This window comes from Onthophagus taurus, chromosome 1 (genome assembly GCF_036711975.1).
Source record: "Onthophagus taurus isolate NC chromosome 1, IU_Otau_3.0, whole genome shotgun sequence".
Lineage (NCBI taxonomy): Eukaryota > Metazoa > Arthropoda > Insecta > Coleoptera > Scarabaeidae > Onthophagus > Onthophagus taurus.
The window spans coordinates 35511722-35539238 of NC_091966.1; the positions used below are offsets into that span (position 1 = coordinate 35511722).

General features: G+C 31.3%; 1 protein-coding gene across 4 annotated transcripts in view; it reads left to right on the top strand.

The window, feature by feature from the left end:
• Positions 1 to 27517, top strand: part of LOC111425780 (Sestrin) — a 151705-nt gene that overhangs the window by 96566 nt on the left and 27622 nt on the right. Inside the window, exon 1 of one of the 4 annotated variants that reach the window (XM_071200732.1) lies at positions 26859 to 27296. The exons of the other annotated variants lie outside the window; for them this stretch is intronic. Within the exon in view, the coding sequence (XP_071056833.1) occupies positions 27276 to 27296 (21 nt within the window). The 5' untranslated portion in view covers positions 26859 to 27275. Of the gene's footprint in view, positions 1 to 26858; positions 27297 to 27517 lie in introns of those variants that run through there. 4 annotated transcript variants of the gene reach the window in all.

The following is a 27517-nucleotide window of genomic DNA, read 5'->3' on the forward strand; positions in this document are numbered from 1 at the left end:
CACTATTTTTGGGATTTGTCGGATTAAATACAGTATAGTCTTGTAGTTTTAAATAGCTTTCTTTTATAAAGTGCTTCTCTGAAACAAGACAAATACATCAACTTTATGGTTTATTAGGATAGCATGTATGGTATATTGTAGCAAGCCATTGGCATTTCAAATTATGGCACGAACATTACTGCCCTTTGGTTTTCTTGCTTGCACTTTTGCTGTGGTGGACTCAATCACACAATGTCATTCTGTATATTTTACTCTAACCTCTAACACTTGTTGCGCTTGCGCAAAGTAAATCACTCAATCAAAGAGATGGGTCAGCGCCATCTAACAGAGAATTTGAAGCAGTATGTAAGGATTATATTAGATCTTTTGAATTCAATATACGCAAATATAAGAAACAAAGTGGTACTATGGAAAAAGTAATGAAGTTCCGTTGTCTTGACAAAATAGATTGGTCGCAAGACTGTTTTGTTTGAATGCAATAAAATTATAATAACCAAAGACTCAAATTGAATCAAAAATGGTCACTTCAAAATGTACTCCAACACTAATTTTATTTAGTTAAATAAGTAAATGCTGCAACCTTTCATCGAATTCTTAATTCAATCCAACCTTAATCCATGAACACCCTTATGTTCCAAGGTCTTCCTGAAATCAAAAACAATTTTTTTGAACGCAAAGTATCTACACATTGAGAACAACGGATGGATGTATTTTTAGAACGACACCGATTATATTTAAAGCGGGCGAGTGCTCAATAACGGTGTAAATAAATACTTTGGCTTTTATTTCGGCAAATTACGATAATCGGCCGGTAGCCAACAGATGCCTTGAGACTCGTAAAAAAATAAAATTCCAATCTAATTTAAAATTGCTTTACATCAACAAATCAATCGACTATCAAATAATTCCTATGGGATTTTAAAAACATCCAGTAAAAAAATAAGGATCGGAAGCTTCCATAATATATATTAAGAATTTTAAAAATATCTCAAATAATTTATATGATTTGTGAAGGATTTACACGAAACTAGTCTCTTTACCGGCTTATATAAAAATAGATTTAATAAGGCCGTAATTAGTGGCTGTGGCACGGGTGGAATGCACTCGAATAAATCACGGGCGTCATACGGGCAGGTACACACCCGAGACCGAAAATAAAATAGTGCAGCCAAGAATAGTTCGCTCAGGTGTTGCTGTGCCTGCTTAACATTTAGTGCATGTGGGATTCGGCTTCTACACACGCTCTCCGGGTGCGGAAAACAATTTTGGCTCGTCTGCAATGTGCAAAACGGCCGTTTGCGTGCCATCGTTGTAGCCAAGCAGTCTTCTTGGCTTCTATCTCAACGAACAGCTCACGTAACACACCTGTGCGATACCCTTTCCTCTCCCCCTAAGTCGTTGACGTTTCTAATACAAAATTATAGACTCGCCTTCTAAACTTTGCAGTCTAACTCCACACTCAAACCATTTACACATTATTATATTCTACTAGAATATTTAAGGATTAGAAATTCTTTTAAATAAATTAAAATTTCGTAACTCTCATAACTATTTATCACAGTCAATTAACTGTTAATAGATTAACCTCTCAATACATTACAGAAGTTGTTCACCATAACTTATACATTTCTTAACACTCTTCGAAAGGTTCCAGAGCTTATCTCGAATGAATTATTTCTAGTAGATTCGTAAACACACGCATTTCGGTTTCAACTCCTTTCGTATTTTAGTATATTTTTTAAAACGACATGCGATGGACGTTGATTTACGCAACGAATCCTTCTAATCGCTTTGCATAATTCTCCCGTAAGTTTTCAGGTCGATATCTATCTGGTTGGTAGAGAGGTTACTTTCTCGACGCTCGGCATCTTGTGCTATTTTTAGTAAAAACGTCGCGACGCATCAGCACCGATTTTAATCAGTCGTACGAGACGCAGCAGGTGGTTTTATATATTTATAAGCTACGGGGTGGCAGTTATAACAAATAATGAGTCAACTTTTTGTTAAGAGTGACGACTAGCTTATTTATAGAAGAATTCATTAAACTTACAAAATTATTTCTTAAAGTCTATCAAATCGTTTTAACTTTATTTAATTTTGAGAAAATAATAAAAAGAAATATTAAAATGAGTTTAAATAAAGTTAAAAAAAAGAAAATTGATGATTTTAACAGATTTTATCGTCCGTGCGAGTCTAAATTTAGAAGTTTAGTATGCTTTTTGCCACGGATCATAGATTAATCTCGTCAAAAATGCGGTAAACATGTTATTCAGAAAGTGAACCGCAACTTTAAGCAATCTCGCCAATGAGAAGCGAGACAACGATCAACAATCACTTTCTTCGCGAATAATCGAAAGATACAAACAAAAATTTTTTTGTGACCATATTTTGAGTGACTTATTGTATACAACTGGAAATGATGTTTTTAACTAACATTTTTGTAAGTGTGAATGGTGTATTGTATGTTAATCTAACGTGTGTTTGCAAAATTTTAATCACATTGACTACAATTCTCATTCAAACGACTTTGAATCATTAATCAATTTTATTTTCGATTTCTCCCTATTTGGAGTTTTTTTATATAGAAAAACAAGAAAAAAAAGAAACCCATAACACTGTTATGTGAACGTAAAGCTTAAGTGTCCTATAATGCTATGCCCCGTTTCGTCACAGTCAATATATCACAACAATCCACTCCAGGCAATCAAAAATAGCTGTACTACTACGCCAACTTTTACGATATTGTTTTGTTAATTCTTCGTCCTCCGAAAACAAATTTTACGCAAGCGCAATTAAGTTTGCAAATAAAACTACCATTTAACAATAATCTAGTTGTAAATACAGTAATTATTGGATAAAAATTATCGTTTTTTTGGAGGAAGTAAAAACTATTAGTCTTATCTATAACTTCGACAACATTTTAAAACGAATTGTGTCAATACTTCTACTTAAAGTACGGCAAACATTTTGAGTGGCTTATCAATTTGCAATTTTTACATCGCCCTTCATTCGACAACGTTTTCGAAATGAGTTATTCCATAAAAATGAAAATTCTACGAAAAGAAAGTTTGTTTTGTTCAAATTCGTCGAATCCGTGGTTTTCAAAAGTAATAAATGATCAATTAATAGATATATTACACAATTATTTTATCAAATCATTGTTCAAGGTTAAAAGCGATTTTATTATATTTATATGGTGAAAAAACACAACAAATTACATTGTTTTTTTTATTAATGTTATAAAATTTCGTAGGCTTGTTTGCCGAAATATTGCGAAAATAAATGTGTTGTTCATAAAATTTGTAATTGGTAACTGTTTTAATTTTATGATTAAAGATCATAAAGGCACTGATATCTGTCTTTAATAATCCAAATTTTAATTGTTACTGATATCGCACTGCCAACAACTTCTTAGTAAATTTCTGAATTAATCCAGAAAATATGATATTCTAGAAATTAATAAAGTTATTCAAGGATATCCATGAATTCTTATGAGGTTCTAAATATTTATAAACAATTTCCAAAGCAATTTCTACACAATTTATAACCATATCCAAGATATTCAAGTGATATCCAAATATTTGTACTGATATCCAGAATTACATAATATTTCCAAAAGACTTTCAGGAATTTCCAGATAACTTATTAGGTTTAGTGAGGATATCACGAGGAATTTTGGACAAATTTTTAATAAATATGAAGAATTTATAAATTTATCGAGGGATTTTTAACGAGCATTCACCATTTTCAAGGTTTGAAAGAATTATCAGAAATCTCTAAGATATTCAAACATTTCTAAAACTTTCCCGGCATTATTAGAGTATATCCAGATTATTTTTACGAATTTTGAGAGAATTTATATTTATTTCTAAGAATATCAAGAAATTTCTAAGAAAGTTTAGTCAGTTTTAACAATTTTAAAATATATCACATATTTAAAAACGATTTTCAAAGATTATATATATTTATATTTATTTATTTAAATAAATTAATACAGAAATTAAAGAATTAGCAAAGAACAAGAATATCGAAATTACTAAGTAAATCATTTCTATGACTTCTAGGATTTTCGAGGATTGAAATAATTTTCAGAAAACTTATAAAGATTTTTCAGGATATTCAGACATTTCCAAAAATGTCCACGTATTTTTAGAATATAATTAGGTGATTCTTACGAATATCCAAATAATTTCTAATTTCTATTCATTTCTGAAGATATCACGAAAGTGTAGGCAGTTCAACGAACTTTAAACAACATTCATGCGACTTTTTAGGGATTCTTTTGGATCAGTTGTACTAATTTTGAAGGATTTCTCTTTAAAGGATTTACTTTGAACCTTCTTTTCAAGTTTTTTGGGATATCCACAGAATTTATGCTATTTTCCATAAATATCAAGGAATTACTTAGAAAACGGCACATTTCATAAGTTTTTATACATTTTTAGTGATTATTAAGGATTCTCAATGATATCCAAGGATTTGTACTGATAACCATATTTTTAGAGAATTTTCAAATGATTTTTAAAGATATTGAGGGAACTTCCAAAGTATGTTGAAGTTATGCAGAAATATTTAAACATTTTCAGAGAGTTCTTAGAAATATATCAATACATTTATATAGAGTTTCCAATAATTTGCAAGATATTATCAAGGATATGCAGAGACTTAATACGAATTATCAAGGATATCCAGAATTTCCTTATATGTTTAGCTTGAGATTACTAAGAACATCCAGAAAATTCTAAATTTATGCAGAAATTGCTAAGACACTCCAAGAGGTTTTTAGGATTTGCAAGGGTAAGCAGCTTTTAAAGAATTTCTAGAAAATGTATAAGGATTGCACAGGATATTCAGGCATTTCTAAAAAATTCCAGGTATTTTAAGAACATATTCAGTTGATTCTAACAAATTTCTAGAGCATTTATAATAATTACCAAGAGATTACTAAGAAATTTTTAAGAATTTTTGAATATATTCACATTTTTCAAACTATTTCTAAACATTTTTATGGGTTTTCAAGTAGATTGAAAAACTTGTGCTTTTACAGGATTTTACACAGTTTCTAGGCGATTATCAAGATTTTAAATGATTTCCACAGAATTTGTAATCAAATAAACCAAGTGATTACTAAAATTGCATATTTTTTTTAAGATTATTTAAAATTGTCTAAGAATTTTCAATGATTTCCATGTTTCCAGTAATTTTCAACCCAACCCAACCTACTTTTCAAAACAAAATATCTACTGGAAAATATCTGAAAGATCTCGCTACCTATGTTTACCTGCACTTGAAATTCGTAGTAGCAAACCACTTATCATAAAAAATCAAACTCCTCGGGATGCAATTGAAATAGTGCTTAGGCCCAGTAGATAATTCAAGATTTTATTTAGAATTCATTTAATACTATTACGTACGATTGAAATTGAAGAACCAAATGGAGGTACAGAAATTAAAAATTTTAGATATCCAAAACAGTTTTCCTCCTCATGTTTTTGGAGTAATCAAAAGTACTTCATTTAAACTTCCACATAATGATACAATGCTATAAAAATGCTATAATTTAAACTCGGCGTTACATAATTTATCGGACCCAAAATCCATCAGTAAAATCGTAATTGTTTTTGGATAACTTTTTTTCCCGCTTTTTATCACATCATGCTCTTATCTAATCATCTGATGACCATATAAGCATAAAAATATTAAATAAATTTGCATTATTACAAAACAACAAATATTATACCATTTATTCTCATTTTTATAAATCAAAAATCATAATGTCTGTTGTATTATGGAAAATGAGGTCAAAAAGAAATATCTAATCGCAAAGAATTAGATAATTAAAAATAAATAAGGTTAAAGTTCAAAATTCATAAAATTATTCGCTATATGAATTTATGTAATTTTGGCAGAAGATTACTGCACGGTTCAGGCATAGTAATTTCTTGTAATGGATTCAATAAACATAATTTTTCTATGTCAGTTTTATATATCTTAATAATATTTTATTTTTTAGCACAAATGATATTGATTTATTTTTAGCTTCTTTTTTCAAACCGTGCCTACCGATATCAATTTATAGTCTTTTAACAGTCACATCATCACTTTATAACTTGTGCAGCAGCTATCAAAACTTACTTGGCAATTGCTATCAGATATGAGATCTTAACAGTATCAGTAAGAGAATTACTGACAATGTAAGGCATTTGGTCGTCTACCAGTATATGGTTCCAAGTTCAAAACGCAATACGAACTTACAACAGCCAATGTTTACACACAGTACTTTCCATGAAAATACAATGTTTTGTAGATATAGATCTTTCCTGCTATTCACGTATTCCAGCTAATCTGTCGATAATTAATCTTTATCTGCTCTAAGCAAAGATAAACCATCAAAAATTGAAATCGATTTATCGACATTGCACATTGATCACCAAATATTCTATCATTTGACTATCGAGAAACAGCTCCCAACAATCTATAATACTTCCCGCATGATTTTTCTCACAAATGTGTGACGATATTGTTTTTTCTTGTACCATCCTAACGCTTCGATGACATTTTCTTCTACTTCATTTCAACTCGATTACATCTTTTCCAAGTTTTCTTGCTCACTCTCGTCATTCTCCATTTGACTTGATCAATTCTGATTCATGTCATCGTTGTATCCGTATTTTAAAGGCATGATGACGTAATTTTGCTTTCTGATTAGATTACCTCATCATCAGCAACTTCATCCCATAAAGCTATTTTTATGAACATTACCAATTACTATTAGTATATTTTTAGACCAATTTTAAGCCGACTTTAATAATAAATACTTTAATAAGAGAATTTTTGCAAATTATTGCAATATCACCCTGTATAATAGATTTACCGAAACACACTTAAACTGTGAACCTCATTGATACGTTGAGATAAGCCGTATAAATCATGTTTTGATGCCGCATACACAAAAAAAAAGAACAAAAAAAACATATTTTTCTCAAATAAATTTTTTTTGGAAGTTATAAATAGGACTTACTCGTTTGTTTATTAATTCACGATTTCGTAACTTATTTGGAAATTTTTTTTAAATGTGTACACAATTTATCTTATTTTTTTCGTATAGTTTTATCTAACAGCATGAAGTAAAGGACGATAACAATACATCAACTTGAAATACGTTAAGGCATATTTGTATTATCTAGGATTTTTCTTGAAATGTTGTTGCAAAACACTCGTAGTCCATGCAAATCATAAATATTAACCATGCGGTTGCGTTTTCTTTTCATGAACTAACAAAAAAAAACAGGATTTAATTAGAGCTGTTTTTCATTTATCCGGCGTGCGTGCGCGTTCTGTATCGGCTTTAATGAGCGATAGATTATGTTGTTGACCTTGTCAGAAGCGAATGAACTGAGAATTGACAGACATACCATAAACGAAATAAACGAAATCGAAACAATGTTTTTCTTGAAAAAACGAGGTGAAGGCTTTTCATTTTTCTTTAAGTTTAATTATTAATTTTTCTCTCATTAACATCTTTCAACGAGCTATTTTTAGTTAAAAACCTTCAAGTATTATAAACTTACCTACTTACAACACATTATTACAATAACAACTGAAACAACGACAAGCGCATTTAGAAAATGTACATTTGGGGATTTTTAAACAACGAAAACAAGTTTTATGTACGTCAATAATAGAGAAATTGTCGTTTTCTTTCATACATAGTAATTTTCAAATAACTAAGCATTGAATGGAATCTTTTATCTAAATTATTTTAAACGATCTCGCATACCTATTTATTTTTTTCTTTCCAAACAACAACTTTTTCCTGGATATATTTTCTTAAATTCTTTAGCCTTCACGAGGAGTTTCACAAATACGATAAATTGGTTCAGGGTGGTAAAAGGAAAACGGAAGGGCGAATTACAAATCACAGCACGTTTCTCCCTATACAGGCAGAGGGCCTCTACGGAGAAGGAGCAGTGACCTTCATCACTCGCTTCCGCCCCGGTTAGCGAAGGATTTATTTTACGGGAAGTCGTAAATCGGCGAAATACCTTTCACTGTGAACCCGGAAGTTACTCCCTCGCTTTTCTCAAAGTGCGTTGGAAGCAACTTACTAGTTCTTTGTTGAAAGTAATAAAAGGAAAATTAGAAAAATTTGAATCTTAGTGGATATAAAGTGTGTCGATTATCTAAACTTACTATCTAAAATTAAAAGAACTCTGTGTCTTAAGAATTCGCTTTAATATATATGAGCTTTTGCAAAAATTTAGAGGTGTTTCGAAATTTATACTCTTGTATGATAAATAAAACTTCGAGTTTCTATAAAGGCAGAGCTACAGGTTGGTATCCTTACCTTCTTTGCTTTTTAACTCGTTATAAAAGGGATAATCTCGATTTAAATATACCATTGGAAAGATGACTTGAAAAACCACAACTTCGCATCAAAAATCATTTTAATTACTTGTAACATTTAATATGAAAGAAGATTAATGAGTAATGACTTTTTTCCACTCGTTTTGTTCACTGAGTTTTCTTTGGAAGAATGTTCTTATTTTCAGCACTGACTTCCTTTTTCTTCTTTGCTGATGCTCGTTATTGTTGTTGTTTAGAACGGCCATATTTTCCACTGAAGTCAAAACCGTTTTTGGCATGGCTTTCAGCCACGATTCAATTTTTCGTTGTGTGATATGTATGAGATATACATAGCATGAGACATGCAAATCATTGAAAACACTTGGATTGTATGAGCTAATTTTATGAGTAAAAAACTTTGAGGTTGACCATAAACTTTCGGCCGTCGTTTTGCCAACGTTGTTATGCATCCGTGCGCTGTGTAATTGATTATATGAGCTTTTCATCATTTATACATTGTGCCATCAAGTGACGCAAGCGATGATTGCAACGTGGCAAAAGAGAGCATGATTACGACATTTCCAATAGCTATTTCGACTGAAAATTGCGATGAATGGCTATCGAGCAGAAGAAGTGCTGCATGATTTTCGTATTCAACTTGTTGCAACGACCACCAATCGTTTTCCTCACTCATTTTGACCAACACGCCTTATTCCGTTTAGGAAATAATTTTACCCATTCAAGTTGGTCCAATTTTCCAATTTTACCACAATAGTTTCTTCAATACTCTATACGAAACTGGTAGAATTGCTACTAGAACGATGACCAAATGGAAAAAGTGAGCTGACATTTTCACGTCAACTGACTTTTGTGTGGTTAAAGCCACTTTATTCCAACGTATAAAGACATACTTTTTTTCTGCCACAACATGAAGCCGTAATATCACTCTACTCGAAACTATGCAGTCGCTTGTTTTACATCAAAAAGTTAACAAATCATTATTGGTTGGTGGAGTGCGATACAATTCGGCGAACCATTTCTATCATCAATTAACATCATCATGTATTATCATCAGCGATGACCATAATATGAGGAATTGTGATTTTAGACTAGTATAAACTAGTATAGCTAGTAGAAGTGTGTCTACACCACAATTTATTTTGATGTACTCTTCTTAGCTGAAATCTTCCACAATGATGTCACCTGATACATTTAATTAAGGATACGATACATCAACTCAAAGTTTCATTTATTTCTCTCTTCTTGTTACCAAAAAATGTTAATGTGATACCAAAAATAGGTGCCAAAACAACTAAAGGATTAAATTAAGGTTATGATTCGTCAAGTTCAAAATTCATTTACATCTCTTCTCGTTTATGATGTAAATTTGAAAATTAATTAGTTAATAGAATCAATAAATTTTAGTACGATACCAAAAATAGGTACCAAGAATATGATAAAGTTAAAACAACAGTATTATTGAGCACTTTTTGCATTTTTGATGAATATTTTTTGAATCAATTGGATTACAGTGCCAAAAATTCTTGGTACCATACCAACAAACGGTACCAAATCATAGATGTAGTAGTTCTTTTTTGGTTTATGTTGTAAATTTAGAAATGAAATGTTTTATGGAACCAAACGATGTTGGCACGATATCTAAGACAGGTACCAAATCGATGATAAAGTATAACCAAGAAGCTTTTGAGCATTTTTTCAATTTGTAATGAATAATTCTTGAATAAGTTGGATTGGGACGCCAAAAAATGTTGATATCGTACATAGAAACGGTACCAAATCGATGAAAGAATAAAATTATTGTTTAAAAACGCCAAATTAAAGGCGAATTTACTTCTTTTCTCGTTTATGTTGTAAATTTAGAAATGAAATATTTTATGGAACCAAACGATGTTGGCACGATATCAAAGACAGGTACCAAATCGATGATAAAGTATAACCAAGAAGCTTTTGAGCATTTTTTCGATTTGTAATGAATAATTCTTGAATAAGTTGGGTTGGGACGCCAAATATGTTGATATCGTACTTAGAAACGGTACCAAATCGATGAAAGAATAAAATTATTGTTTAAAAACGCCAAATTAAAGGCGAATTTACTTCTTTTCTCGTTTATGTTGTAAATTTAGAAATGAAATATTTTATGGAACCAAACGATGTTGGCACGATATCAAAGACAGGTACCAAATCAATGATAAAGTATAACCAAGAAGCTTTTGAGCATTTTTTCGATTTGTAATGAATAATTCTTGAATAAGTTGGGTTGGGACGCCAAAAAATTTTGATATCGTACTTAGAAACGGTACCAAACCGATGAAAGAATAAAATTATTGTTTAAAAACGCCAAATTAAAGGCGAATTTATTTCTTTTCTCGTTTATGTTGAAAATTTAGAAATGAAATATTTTATGGAACCAAACGATGTTGGCACGATATTTAAGACAGGTACCAAATCGATGATAAAATATAACCAAGAACCTTTTGAGCATTTTTTCGATTTGTAATGAATAATTCTTGAATAAGTTGGGTTGGGACGCCAAAAAATTTTGATATCGTACTTAGAAACGGTACCAAATCGATGAAAGAATAAAATTATTGTTTAAAAACGCCAAATTAAAGGCGAATTTACTTCTTTTCTCGTTGATGTAAATTTAGAAATGAAATAATTCATGGAACCACAACAAGTAGGTTGCGATACCAAAATCAGGTACTAAATTGATGATGATGGTAAAATAACGTTATGATACATTATCTCAGGATACTTTTGAGCACTCTTTTCATTTTTGATGAATATTTTTTAAATAAGTTAGGTTGCGACAAAAAACTTGTTGGTACATACCAACAATAGGTTCAAAGTCGATGAAATAATGAAATTAGGGTTATGATAATCAAATTAACGGCTTTTTCTTTCTTTTTTCACTTATGTTGTAAATTTAGAAATGAATTACTTTATGGAACCAAAGTATGTTGGTGCAATACTAATGGTAGGTACTAGATCGATACATCAAATTAAGAATCTTAATCAAAATGTTAAAACATTTTTTAATTTTTAATGAATATTTTATGATAAGTTGGGTTGCTTAATTTATTTCTCTTTCTCTCTCTTTTCTTAAAAATTAGTTCCAAAAATAAGTTTTATGGTTGGGTTGGATTGGGTTGGGTTGGGTTGGGTTGGTATCACTTCTTTAAGATAATAACATAGTTGGACGTCATTTGGGTCACTTTTGTGTCGACTAAAAGAAGTTCCTATTCGTGTCATTCCTATTCCATGCTGCCGCTTCTGTGAGTTTTAATTCTTTTTAAGCTCAGAAGAAGATCATAATTAAACGTTAGAGGGTGACTGATATAGTTAAGAAGATGGCTTGGATTTATCTCCCCATCTATTTACAAATACAGACACTCAGACCTCGTTAAATGCAACATTTGAAGAATGCGAGTAGCTGTTTCTTTACAATACATTGATAACTTTGTTATCATCTACTAAAATTTCTATAAACCAATTCATCAACCACTGTTATCTTAGCTTGCTAACATCTCCATGATTACATCATTGTTTTCGTCATGTGGTAGAAATCTATTTCAGGTAATAATTTAGGTAAATTTCTTGTGTGAGGCTCATCATAAAAATAATATTTTCTACTTTAATCGCCCTTGCCAATCTTGATATTTTATTAACAATCATAAAATCACCAATATAGTATATCTTTATAAAGATCAACACACATCTTAGCACACGCGTCCGATCGGCGAATCTACTCAGGCTGAGTGCCAAAAAAAAACAAATTTAACATGACGCGTAATATTTTTGAGCTTTAGAATATAATTAAATGGGTATTATGATACTTGTATTGAAAGAAGTTGTAAAATAAATTATGTAAATAAAATCCCATAGGAGTTGCACATTAGAATAAAGTGAAGGTAAAGCTTTAGTTGGTATTAGATTCTTTTTATTTTAGTTTATGGTGTGGGTTCTTTCATTTGTGTATTGTCTGCCATAGCGGGAATGTTTACTCTCACCTAAATTGTTATTTTAATCTCATTTATAAGTTATCATTCAAAATAGATTCATAGCTGGTGATCATCTAATAGTTAAAGTAACCAAGTTATTTTAGCTGACAAGGAAAATATTTTAATCTATTTATAACATCTTCATTCTCACTTCTATTATTTACACATTACCGGATCGAAAACAATGTGTTAATACTAATATCAGAAAAAAAGATTTATGTTATAAAAATAGAAATGAGATCAGCATAAAAAAACTACCTATGTATGTTATTGCATCATCTATATTTATGCGTTAGTTATATTTTTTTTTATTTAATCAGCTTTTAAAATCTTGCATTTTAATCTCATCGACTAAAATATATGTGTACCTACACTTATACATCGTGTGTTTAAAGTGAATAAAGTAGAACGTAATGAATAAAATTAGCTTCCATAGAGTCAGTATTCTATTTTGAAACGTTAAGTTGGACGTTTATTATTAAAAAGGTTTTGCTAACTCTGCAAAACTCATATATTAATTTTCTATTCGTATGTAAAGAATGTTTCTACCGGGTAATAATAATCTATATTTAAAAGTTGTGCCGGTGCATACAACCACCATATGTTTTCAAGATCAACCACGAGAACATTTTCAAAAATAAAACTTCGTGTTTTTGGCTTTGACTCTGTTTAGTCAGATGTACATTTTAACCACACTACAGCGGTGATCATCCCTATAAATAAATAGAGCGACAGTATTTTTCCGGTTTTAAAAAGAGTTCCTTTTAAGATAAACACTCGTATGTATTTCCTTATCTAGAAGTTCTTATAATTCATGTATACTTGTGCAAATACCGTATCAAAAACGATAACAACAGAGAAATAGGCCGTTTAAATGTTACCGATAAATATTCGTTAAATGGAATTTATAATTGCGCTATAGATACAAACATATTTTCGTAACTAATCTAAAATAAAGAACGAGATTCTTTGTCCATCATTTTATAATTGACCAATTAACTTCGTGGAAAAAATAAATATTTTACTCTACTTTATTTACCAATCGAAACAAAAAAACATTCGTTATCTTGTAAGATAATAAATAAAAGGTGTTTTGTAAGAAATAAAATAAATCCTTTCTTCGGTTATTTTCACATAATTAATTTAATTGCTTGGTTCTCCTCGGTGTGGAGAGCAAGTAAACATATTTATTTGGTCACACTTTGGCACCGGTTCAACAACACGTGTTCATTCATTAAATAGCACGAAACAAATTATTATGCTTAATGGTTTTATTGTTGATGAATATGAGTAAGAAAAGTGTTTATTGAAAATCGTAAAACTTTTCTTTATACTAATTAACGAAGATATATTAAACATTGTTATTTTTTGTAGTGCGTAAATGACTCGTTATAATAATGAAGATAATAAAGCGGTTCTATATCGTGAGAAAACGTTTTTACCTAGAAAAACTAGCTGCAATTCAGGATTGAATTATAGCCGACTGACAGTGTAAATACGGTAGCAAACAAGTATAGAATATAATGTAGAAAAAAAAACGACGCAGTCGTATCGAGAATTCAGGCAATTTTCTCGGTAATTGGCGCCAGGTATAAGGAAATGCGAATTCTGTGCGCATCGTTCGCACAATTCAACGCAACTAACTATAAACTTATTATTTTATTACTACAATTACCTTAAAATTACTTTAAATGACAGAAATAATTCTTTCTTTTTTGTTCATTGATAAAAAGGTAATAACATTTCTTTTTATTTTTGTTTTCGATGCATTATTTATCGTTATTATACACTATAAATAAATACAAAGTAATACAAGTATTAAACTGTTCTGACCAAACCAAAAAAAAAATAACTCTTGCACAACAAAAAATAGAATACTTCCTTTGCCTTTCTCTATTATAATTGCCACAAAACCTGAAGCAGGCCTGAAAGCAACCATCACGCCAATCCATATTTATGATGTGGTCACTTTGATAAATTAATGGCAGTCAATATCCTCTTAGTCTTTTAACAAATAAGACTTTAATTTCTATTTCTGTAATCTTGTTATATTAGAAGGGAATATGAACAACATTCTGGGACATTAAGTTGAGGCAAGATCCAAAGCTTCAATATATGAATTATAAAACATAATAATTGAAAATGCTAGGCTAAATATGAATATGATGAATATGACTGAAATCAATATACTACACTACGATAACAATGGTTTATCTATTGACAACCAAAGTTTTGCGCGCTAATACGGAGAGTCACTCCACTAATTTAAAGGGTTTTTCCTCCTAAGTCGATGTGAAAGTTGGTGTTGTCAAGTACCTGTGCGTTGAGATGACGCTGAAAGCTGTCTTCGAGCATCTACGATCATCTGCATCACCTTATTTTACTACATCTGGATAATCATTACCACAGAATAACCAGAACTGGAAATAGTGAGACACTGAGGGTATCCCGCCAAAGTCTGTCTGTGCGGGACGCCATGTTTTAGAAGGGGCACCTTGTTGTTGGTGAGCCTTTGGTTCCCTCAACCATGTGGCAACGTCACTCGCTTCCGTTCTCTCGAGAGAAGCGAAGCAAGCGATGTTGAAAGATCTTATGATGGCAGAATTTAAATCGAGGTCAAAAATGCGGTTATTCCAATATCAAAGGAGCCTTTCTGGTTGTTCTATGATCTTTACGTTGCTATCGCTTCCACATCCCCACAGATGATCTGGTTGTGTGCAATTAATTTATCTTGGGGTGTCGCTCTAAAAGCCAATTCAGTTGTCTTGCACTCTGAAGTCGAATTCATCACGTTTTTCTTCACGGATATCTTGAGTTTAATTATCCATTGTTGGTCCACTATTGGACTATGCCCTAGGTTTCTGTAGCTTACTAGTTGCGTTTTGTACAGGTGTCCAAATTTCGATGGGTTTGCAGAGTATCTCAGTTATTATGAAAGATAGAAAGTTGCGGCTTTCGCGAACCTGAGCTACTTTTTTGTGAAACTTACACTGGCGCAAACCAAATTTTCATAGCCTTCTTCGTTTTTGATATACAGGGAGTGTTTGAAATTTACGATTTTCAGACACCTCCTGTATCTCGGCTATCCGGAAACTCAGTAAAAAACTAAAAACGGGTTCTAATAGATTTTTTCACGTGGAATCCAATGGTGCACGTAGAATTTTTCTAGTCATCACGGTTTTTGAGTTATAAACACAACCCAAATACTGAATACTCAACTTCTAAAACACTTAACTCTTTATAACTCACAAACCGTGATGACTAGAAAAATTCTACGTGCACCATTGGCTTCTACGTGAAAAAATCTATTAGAACCCGTGTTTACGTTTTCGGATAGCCGAGATATAGGAGGTGTCTAAAAATCGTAAATTTTGAAACACTCCCTGTATATCAGAAACGAAGAGGACTATGAAAATTTGGTTTGCGCCATTGTAAGTTTCACAAAAAAGTAGCTCAGGTTCGCGAAAGCCGCAACTTTCTATCTTTCATAATAACTGAGATACCCTGCAAACCCATCGAAATTTGGACACCCTGTACTGTTAATCCAGTAGCAAGCATTGCCATATCATCCATATCATGGTTACGTCGTCGTATTTGGGCAAGTCGCATATGTAAAGTAGGTACAAGGATGGTCCCGTAACGTTACCCAATGGAACATCTGTACTAATGTCTTTAAAATGTGAATATCCCGCGATTTTTCGATATTTCCTCGATTTAATCCCTAATCCTGTGATTTTGATCAATAGAGTAATATTGACTGCAAAATCCAAGCTACTACTTACCCGGTTTCGGCAGCATGATGATTTCTGCTACTTACCAGAAATCTAGCATACGTCTAAGTCTAATTGCAACGTTGCATAGGTGCATTAGTGTCGCGATGTCTTGTCGAGTGAGCGAAGCCTGTGATGAGATTGCATCGAGTAGCCTTCTCAGAATTTAAGCTGATAAGAATTTCGCTTGCCACTACTGATTCTGAGTGATACTAAGCAATATTCACATCGTCTGTCCAAGTGACCTGAAGATATCTGCAAGATGATTAGCAAATGTTTCTGCTTATTGCATAGCATCGTGATTTTTAATGGATTGAATTTGTAAGATTGCTCTTTTTATTTTAAGTGCCGCTTTCTACAGTAGTCTGCATCTTGTCAGCTGTTAATTCACTTTAATTGCAATTTATTCTTCCTTTAATTTTCTGATTTGTCACTTAAGTTGTTGGCATTTGCTGTTAAGGGTGATTTTATTTGTTGGATGGCTTGACATTTGATTGACTCTCTTTAACTATTGACTTACATTTTTTTGTTATAGTAAGCTGATGATCGGAAATGACCCAAATCATGAAAGATTTCCCGACATCAGCAAAAACGGATTTCTCAAATGAGTAATTAAATGCCATCAATATTTCTGTATTGGGTGTAAGCAGAAATTAATTGAAAATATCATTAAATCCGCAATTTTTTAGGTCTCATTTTTCACCATATAAAATGTTGAAGCCTTTGAAACATTACCAGATTACTGCTTCGAAAACAATTGTTTTAAGTATGCAAGCTTTATCCCCCTCATCACAGATTAGTATTCTTGCGTAGTTAAGCTGCTCCATCCCAAAACACCGTAATCTACATCGTTTACAAAGATACCTATTTTACAAGCGATACCCAAACGTGATTTTTAATTTTATTTCCAATGTACATGATTCAACAGCTACTTCACATATTCGAAGATTGTGGCCTATGTACCCAATGATTTGAAATTGAGGCATATACGCCTGGGGTTTAATACGGTCTTACGTCTTAACCTCTTCAGATCCCAGGTCCATTTTAATGGACACTTTGCTTTTATACCATTCTAATGTTAAATGATTGTTCTATGCTTTGGGAAATATATTTTTTTTTAATTTCAAAAAATTTATTTAAGCTAATTGACCTCTGTGAAACCGTTGGTAAAAATTTCAAAACATTCTGTCGAAGAGTTTTTTGTGGGATCTGAATAGGTTAAAGTTGATTCAAATTATTTTTCTATATGTGCTGCAAGCATGTCCCAAAAAATCTATAACCTGTATTCTGCTTAATATAAAAATATTTTATCATTGTTAATAATTTTCCATATTAAATTGTAATATGTAAAATTAAATTGCTAAATTATAATTTAAACCACAACATAACTAAAATAAAGTAATAAATTAAATTACAAAGGTCTCATAATACCGTCATGAAGCATATCGGACAACAAGGAAACTCGGAGAGATGTACGGCCATGTAACATGACATGTTATGTTCTCCTGAACAAGTAACTCTACAACAAATTAATTGCTGGTTGTGATAAATAAATGTGGTAATACAATATCATTAAGAAAGCAAAGGCTTCTGAAAAATCAATCAGAACGAAAATAGTAGCGAAACCATTACCAATGAAGATAATAACACCATCAGTAATGTAGGTCTGAATCCGAGTCGTGTAACCGGATTATGTAATTTCACTTTTAATTTGGACTGATTGGCGCCTCCTTTCAGGATAGCCGAACTTTCGCAACAAGAGTTAATAATATGGGTAACATTACGTATAATATAAAGATAACAATATAAAAACATGTAAGAACGTGTTACATACACATGTCTTATTAATAGTTTTAAAATGAAACTTTTTAAGAATATCCATATATACATATTAAGAATATATTAGATTTTAACACTCCCAACCGTTTTAAACGTCCTCAACCTGAAACAAATATAATACGATTAAAGGTGAAATGAAGGTATGCTCTTTTTTTCTAGAGCAACTACTTTAGATGTAAAATTCCATAGATTTTTGTAAGTTTTGTAACTGCGTATAAACTTAGTCCCCTTCCATTAAAGTGCAAATATTTGCAACTTTTACTTCTACAATTTCATTGGACTGTATTTATAAGTCGTACGAAATATCTAATATAAAAGTATCTAGGTATGTGTAATCGACCTTTCGGGTCTATGTTTGAAAGCTGTCATTTAAGGCATAAGTTCTTAAAAGAATAATCCATTAGGACTTTTGATAAAAATTTCAGCTTTTGATGTTTTTAAAGTTTTAAAACGTGTTTCCTGTAAAATTTACTTGTTTGGACTAGAATAATTTTCATATTACCGATGATGTGTATCAATTTAATATGGAAACGACCAACCATAAAATGTTATTACATTTTCAGAGGTAAAAACCGATTAGGATTATTGAGTTATGCATGTAGTATAAATAGAAAACCCATTTGGATATTCAAATATGTTACAAACTTCAAGGCGTAAGACCCGTATCAAACTCCAGGTGCATATGTCCCAATCTGCATATATAGGGCAGCTGTTGGGCGAATTATTCATTTCTAATTGCGGCATAAGTAACGCGGGTAAGTTATCTCTTTGAGTTTACATTTCGTCTTTTTCAACCATCCCTTTAATAGTTTCTATTTTCACTTCTTTTTTTACTTTATCATCTACATAGAGTAATAAAACATTAATTGCTTTCTTTCTTCCTGTATTATAATTTAGTGTACCACGTTGATCTCAACCATCCATTTCATTGCTAAATGGTATTCATTGTATTTTGGTTAATGTTTTAATTTCTCGTTATTTCGCAGTTTGGTTCTGTTCACCAGATTAAAAATCCACGAATAACGATTGCCCGCTGCTCAATGACAGAAGTCACCATGGATAAACCGATTTATCTTAAACACTTCTTTATTTGAATTATTCCTGTGTTGTATTGGAGTTTACCCCAATCTGCCGGCTGAGCTAAGCAATGAAATAAAAATTAATTTCGAGTGACACAATCGAAGTATCATCATAAGTCCTAAGTCATCTTTTGCTTATTTGCGGTTTTGCATAAACACTAAGGAGATTAAGAAAGTGTTGCTGCTTAATTAAATTAAATGTACTGGAACAGATCAATGGGAAATTGTGCAAGTCTTTGCTCTCCTTGATGGGTTGTTCCGTCATCAATTCATACCTTGAACTTTTTTACAGACATTTCCTTCTGTGATTAAATGGAAAATGTTCTGACCATTTCTAAGAGTAAAAATTCGAACAATTCATGGTTTGATACCTCAGATTTTCTTCCTTATCAGTTTGGATTCCCTGCAGCCACACTTCTTAGGATCAATCAAAATCATGGATGACATACAGAAACTGATTGCTGTTGTACACTTTCACTTTTATAAAGCTTTTTTACAGTCACTAGTCAAGGTGACATGGTCTTGTATTAAATCTGACAAAATATTTTCTATATTAAGTGTTCATTATGGTCAAGGTAGGCAGAAGCATTTATGATTTATTTCATACACAAGGAGGTTGGGTTAATCTCTCCCAGTCTGATGTTAGACACTAACTTTGTTATACTTAAACACTTCTTCACCAGGATTATTCCAGTATGGTTTACCCTAATCAGATCATTGAGCTGAGATATCAACTATAAAGGCTGTAACGCATCTGTTTTATCATTTGATCTGTGGCATAGAAATCAGCTATTAAATTAATAACTTTACATTCTTCAGAAACATAAATACTCGCTTCCTTTTACACATATAAATTTTTTCAAAAATAAGATAATAGTAGTCCATAAATAATAATATGAATGCTCATGCGTTTCTTGTAATAAATGGGTTTTATGTTAAAATAGATATTTTGCATAAATGATTTGCGGGTATAGTTATCTCTCACGGAGATGGCATGAATTAGCCACCAAGATCGTGCGATTTGACCCCTCTAGACTTTTTCTAGTGGGGTTTTCTGAAGTAGCAGGTCTATGCCAATAAGCTGCAATCAATCGATACCTTCAAAGTCGACAAAACGCAGACCATCGCTCAAATTCAGCCGCATCCACACATAATATATTTTCGTTAATACTTAAGAGTTTACCATCAAGTTTTGAAACACATGGATTCTAAGGAATCTGTTGATCATTCTATTTGTTCATGTTATCAATATTGATATTTAGTTAATTTTAAAAGAAAATCAATGATAAGATAACTGTTTGTCATAGTTTTGTCATCTTTAATATTGATATAATTTATATTTTCCATGTTTAATAATTTTTTGTGTTAATCTATTTGTCTTCCAAGTCTAATTTTTTTACTACTATTATTAAAAGCAACTCTAAATAGAAAAACGCATTCACATTCATCGTTTAATAACAACAATAATATCAACATAATTTGCTTAAGATATTTTTCTTTTTTTCAAGGTGATAAATAAGCTTAATAACTTGAAAGTAAAATTACTTTTTATAATTGTACAATTATGAATTAAAAATGAGTTTATATCCTAACAATTTTTCAAATAGTTCCTAACAATATCTCACTTTAATTTATAGTATAAACACAATTTTAAAGAAAATAATGAGGATGTAAAGAAAACTTTGGTTCCTGCTTACGTCAAGTGCATCAAGTCTTGAATCCTGATTGATGTATTACTTCCTCAATTTAATGGTTATTTCTAAAGATAGCACGATGTCGTTCAGCATTAAACGTTAGAAAAGTGATTAATAGGATGATTGTATTACGATGAATATAAAGGGGTTTAGATTTTTGTGTTGCCATTTTATGTTATATGTTGTAATAATAACAATTTTATATAATTTAATTATTTTATAAAATTCTAGAAAGAAATTAATCAGCACCAAGGAATAACTTTCGATTAAAAATTCCAATGTGATGGAAAAATTATTTAATCTTGTGAAACAAATCGAAATGTATATTATTCATTGAAAATCCGTGTAAAAAGTTGTGAAATAAGTAAGCTACAATAAGTATTGCCAAATATTGAAACCACACAAATATATTGTATAGAAATAAATTGTTTTAAAAAATAAAAATTCGATAAAAATTAGTCAAAACAACAATAAGATAGGATAGAATTTTATGGAAGTAAAATATTAATAAATTCCTTCATTCCTCATTTTATTATAATTTTTTTGCTTTAAAAATGTTAAACGTATAAATTTACAACTTAATTCAACTTGTAGATAACAATATGCAGCTATTTCTGTATATCCATTGTTATTCCAAAATGAGCATTGTAACGTTTTTTGTGTGTATCTATAGGTGTTCAGATATGATTAAAATTTTCGTCAGCAAATCCGTCACACGTTTTAAATAGGAGACAATAAGTCTAGAATCGACGATATTTTTTAACGGTTCTATTACGCAACAATAATTCACAGCTATATTTGGAACCCTACATATAAATTGATATTGAATTACAATTTACCGGAATTTCCATTGTGCCAAGGACGGAAAAGTGTAAAAACTTGCCAAAAACCGTCGAATAATGAACCGGACATTAAAGCGAGCTATTAACACTGATATATTATCGCAGTTGACGTTTTATCGCGTTTTTAACTATTTTCTATACGTTTTCACTAATAAATCACCGGCCGGTTCTATGGTAAAATCGCTAAACAGCCGACATTTCCGCTATTTAATGTGACAGTGGTAAATTGGCGTTCAAAATTTAAACCAATTTATTTTAATTATTTTTAAATCTAAACTAAAAATACACTTAAAAATATATATAGTCGAATATATAATCGAATATATAAAAAAGAAATTAAATGCCTTTATCGAAGGCTTTTAAACATAACTTTTTTTTCTCAAACAATTAAAGAAACAATCGAATCGTTCATAAACTTTGATATTAACAACCATTGTTGTCGTTCTGTCGTCTGTATTGTGTCTGGCGTTTAAAGGAGCTTGGGCTGTTTACGATCCGAGAAACGAATACAAAAACGATTGATAAAGAAAAACGGGGGAAGACAAGAGCATCGGAAGAGACGGTTATTTATTCGCGAATCCACTTCGAACTGAATCTGTGACGTAAAACGCGACTCTTGATAGTTTGCTCTCATCGGTTCACTGCTTCAGTTATCTCCGATAAATAATTGAGCTTGAGGCACTCCTTTTATCTCTTTCTTTCCCTTTTATGAGACAATTATGTTTACTCCTTTTGTTGCTCATCATTTTCTTTATCAATTTGGCCCGTGGCTATTGATAGAATATGATTTCTTGGAAAACAATAAAATTTTATTATTAATAAAAAAAAGGGTACAATATATTCCTAATTAATACTTAATTGTTTCACATACAAAAATTATTATTAACATAAGTCTGCTTTATGTAATATTCCCACAAGAATAAATTCATTAAAAACATTTATTAGAATTCAACATTTAAACACTTTCTATTAAACAGATAAAAACAGTAATGAATATACAATAAACGAAATTCTATAAATACATTTTACTGTGATTGACGATGTTTTACTACATCTTCTATATTTATAAATTATTTCCGTTGAATTTTTTTGAAAATTATTTTTAGTTTTATTATTAACGGTTTATGAATGTTGTAAAAACATTTAGAAAGGCTTAATTCTAGCCTTCTACCATTTAAACCATTTATCTTCATAATTACTGGTTTTAAAGTTGATGTTTGATGTTTTAAAGTTGATTTACTTCTCAAATTTCATTGACTTACTTTATTATACTTGTTTTCATCTTAATCTTGTTTCAATTTCTAAATATTTCTAGGAAAATTTTACGATCTCCGACATATTTTTTGAATGACATTCGTTGTGGCTTTTGAATACGTAATGTTTTCCGAAATCTTTCCACCATATTACACCACTTTACTTAATAAGACTTGACACACTCAACTAAAAACAGCTAAAGTCTACATGGTTGCAATAATTTTAAATATATGAAGATCTATCACATCACTATCGCATGAAACTTAACATATTTAAAAGATACTAATTCTAAAAAAATCTGTTCTGAACAAAGATAGCTCTGATTATTAAGTCCTCTAGTTTTATAACACAATAATATATTATTTACTAGGTAGTATCAGGTATATATATCATCGCGAAAATGGTTAACACATTGCAGCTCCTCCGCTACAAGCTACCTCAGTTAAACTTATGCCTAAACTTGTAGGCGAGATCGCTTACGGACAAGGCATAACAGTTAACATCATATCATCGCAAAAGTGCCCTCAATTAAACTTATGACTAAACTTAACGCCGAGATTGTTTTCTATGTTTTATCAGATTTGGATGGACATAGTATTAATTGGCTTAATCAGGTGAAATCATAGATTCTCCACTCTATATTTATCCGAGATCATTTATGACTGAGACACTGCAAAGTATTGAATAGTTCTGGGTTGTTATGACATTAATTGTAACACCTCTTGCTGTATCTAAGGTTAATATGTATAGGTTGCGATATGGTACCTATATGTTTATTAGCAGGGAATGAAACGAATCGATTCGCGTTGCAACATTGCCCAAAATTTCTATCTGAAGCCATTAACCTTACTAAACATAACTGCCCTTTCCCAATCTACCTGTGTGTTGACTATAATAAACAAAATTAACCTTCCGTAACATTTCTACCTGGCGGTCATTACCTTACGCAATTCTCTTGACAATTCTTGCAGGTGTTTATTTTTCTGCCTTCTTTACAAGGACAAAAACCTGCACAAATTTATACGTCTCGTAACATATCATAACAAAAATTGCAAAAGGATGTTAGTTATTTCTGGAAAAATTTTTCCATTTCATGCAGGTGTTTCTTATCTTCTTTAAGTGGGTAAAATGTTACAAAAGAACATATTCCCACATATGCAAACGATTGGAAATGCAAAAAGATATTTAGATGTGTCTGGCAAAGCGAGTTTTTACATTTATACCAGGTGTTTGTTGTGTTTTGTCTTTGATACAATGATGACAAGTAACCAACCATCATTTTTCCGGTTGATACAGAAACCTTGATGAAGATTACAAGACGAGTGAGTACAAGAGTGAGTTTGCGATATCAGAGCTGACCAGCTAGTTGAAATGAACAGAACTAGTTATTCACAGTACCACTACGATTGGTGTTTTTCAATTTTCAGTTAACTTTAACGTATATAGAGCGTAATTTTTCTGCCTGTAAGAACCAGAAACTAAAATATAATCTAAATTTTTACGAAATCAGCGAATTTCTCTTTATTCTTTTCTTTCATCACACGTTGCTTTGGAATCAATTCGAATTTCGTATCGAATTTTGGTAGCTATATTGTGCATGGTTTGGTGAAGTTCGTCTTTAGAGGAATCTCATTGCCTGAAACTTTGGCAATGAAACTGTGAAACTTTTATTACCCTTAAGATTAAAGTAATTACCATGCCTATATGACTTCTCAAACATAACTCACCTGCAGTTTTATTGTTATAAATCATTAAATTAAATGCCCACAGTTGACATTTATAAAACGCAATTGAAGAACGTAAAGCTGGCGTAGGTCAACATGCTGCAAGCCAAAAGTGTACACTTGCACAGACTCATCATTGCAATATTATGAATGCGAATCTAACCATTTTAACTTATAGGCTTGATCAGCTACTTTCCTCTGTTGGTCTTGCTGAGGTCAGCTTTAATATCCTCGTCCTCGGTGCTCTGTATTTTCAAAAACAAATTCCTTTTACGAAACTTTTAGCTATAAATTTTTATGAACAGATGATTTTAGATATTGGTACAGAAGAAATTATATATTTTAGTAGTTTTTGTTGTGTAATAGCTATCATAGGCTGATAATGACATAACGTGTGATATAATTTCTTCATGTTTAAAATCTGACACTTTATTTTTTTGGTGTGGCTATTAATGCTCTTTTTTTCAAAAATTCTTTTGTCAAGTTGTCAGTCTCATCCAAAATATTGAGTAAGTAGTCCCGGCCAAGAGGTGCTCGTTCACCATAAATACAACATATTTATAGCTTTTATCCGGAATTTTTGATTATTCAGAATTAAGGGATATATTCTATGAGTAGCATTATCGTCGATATCTACTAAAGATACTATTTTTTTGGCATATGCCTCCAATTGCCAATTTTGGTTGAATATAGCTTGTCTAGCTTTAAATGACTTCCAACAACTCCTGCATTTTTCTCTCAACTATTACCTTATGTTTTAACGTCTTGTCAATTTGGCCCAGATTTCCCTTAGTTTTTCTTTTTTCAAGCTACGTACTGCTTTGTTGTGGAATATTATTAACTAGCGTAGGTGTCACAAAAAGTTCGCAGTTTTCTGAACTAAATAAAGAACGTTATTCATGATTAGGTGTGCAATGTGGATCTTTGAATCATTGCCGGAAAAGTTTTCTCTCTCCAGTTCCAGAAGATGTGCTATTGATGTGAAGAACATGATTCGTCTGTAATTCTTCTTTCTTTACACCTTTTTCTTTTTCTTCAACCTCCTCATCTTCTATTAAGCGTTTTTGTTAGGTTGGGGTTTATTTAGCAACTCTCATGTGCGGAAGACGAGGAGACGATTGAGCATGTTTTATGCCACTGCCCTGCTGTTAATCATATCAGATTCTCGATTTTTGTAATGTATTGCTGATTCCGTCTTTCCATAATTACGTCTGCGATAAATGCTTCTTCTTCTCAATATATATATTATATTCTATATGATTTCTAAAAGTATTATGATCTACTTCTTACTAAACTGATGGCTTCATCTTGAGTACTTGTCAAAAACTTTATTGGTCTCGATTTTTCATCTATTGTAGCATAGATGCTTCATAAACAAATAGTTTCATGCTATGTTTACAACATAGATTATCACATTCTCACCTGTCACTATATTTTTTTTAAGTCATAACATCTAACGTATAAACTTTCTAATGTCAAAACACTCTAACTAAATTAATTTTAATATGTATATTAATGTATGTCGTAGTAATAATACTAAATGTCAATATGGTATTTTTCTAGCATATTTTTGCTAAAAATTCCAATATGTTTTTAACTGATTGTTACTCGTTTTCAATGTAAACAATGTTATTATTTGATTCAATGTTAACTGATAATTGTACCCAAAATTGATCTACTTAAAATTGAGACAGCCACAATTTTTTTAGATGTTGTACAAGTAATAATAAAATTGCACTTAATTATTAATTTTCTTTTATTCATGAAAATTTTAAATACAACATTGTAACTAACAATAGACTTATTAATCAATTACGTCTATAAGTTAGATTAAAAAAGTGTGATGAAATAGTATGTATATCAGGTGCATACAAACACTTGCGTTCAATATCCTTGAAATCGTGCGACTTTAACCGCAAACTTAATCAAGTTTTGAAACTTCTTTTTATTGCATTTACGACAAATAATAATCTATTTCAATAAAAAGTATCAATACTAATAACAAAATCAATTAATTCGATGATTTAATTTATATCAATTTTGTAAAGTGCAACATAAATATGTATAAAGACAGGAAAGAGATGGAAGTTGATCATACTGAAACGAAGTCTCTGTTCGTTGTGTTCAGACTGTTCAGTTCGGGCAGTAGCCCGGTTACGTTGTTACTATGCGGCCACGATCAGCTGATGTAACAATACAATGGTCGATGAACAGCCAATGAGATGTTAGAAAATCACCCCTCCATCGTTGCCTCGTGCTGTGAGTGCCGGTCGGAGACACTTCGCCGGCCGACTTGGTTACAAACTCAGTTAGCGTGTCGCGATCGTAGGGTTTAGTTCAGTTTCGCTTTTCTAATTTAAGTTTTTTTTCTACCTCCATAAAGAGAAAGAACATTTTGTTATTTTCAATAAAAAAAAATAACCCACTATTTTGATGTTACCCAGAACTATTAATGTAACATTTTTTTACTGACATCAGTGTTTTCTCTTTGTGTGAAATCTTCTCCTTCGTCTTTAATCTTTATAAAAACGTTGTTGTTGCCGGCGAACTTTTTTCTTCGCATTCGGATCGCTTTTAAACGTCTCCTGCTTTTTCTTTGGTAATTTTTGCCGATTGTGTGAAAGCTGGAAACAGTTAAGCTGTACTCGAATCTGCTGAAAATTCCAGTGGCAAAGAGCCTCGGATCTGCCTGCGAAGGAATTACTATGGGCCAGATACCTCAAAATGTAAGTGTTTAGAAAAAAACATTTTTTTTAAACTTTGAGCCATCAAATAAAATTTCAATTTTATTTTAGTACTATTATATTAAGTGTTTCAGCTGTTTAAGATTAAATAATTAGGGTTGAATAAACTTTTATTATCAAGTTAATCGAGATTTAACGTGATCGTAATCGAGCATCCTCTCTTTCTGATTGGATAACCCATCATGTTACCCTTGCGTTAAGTT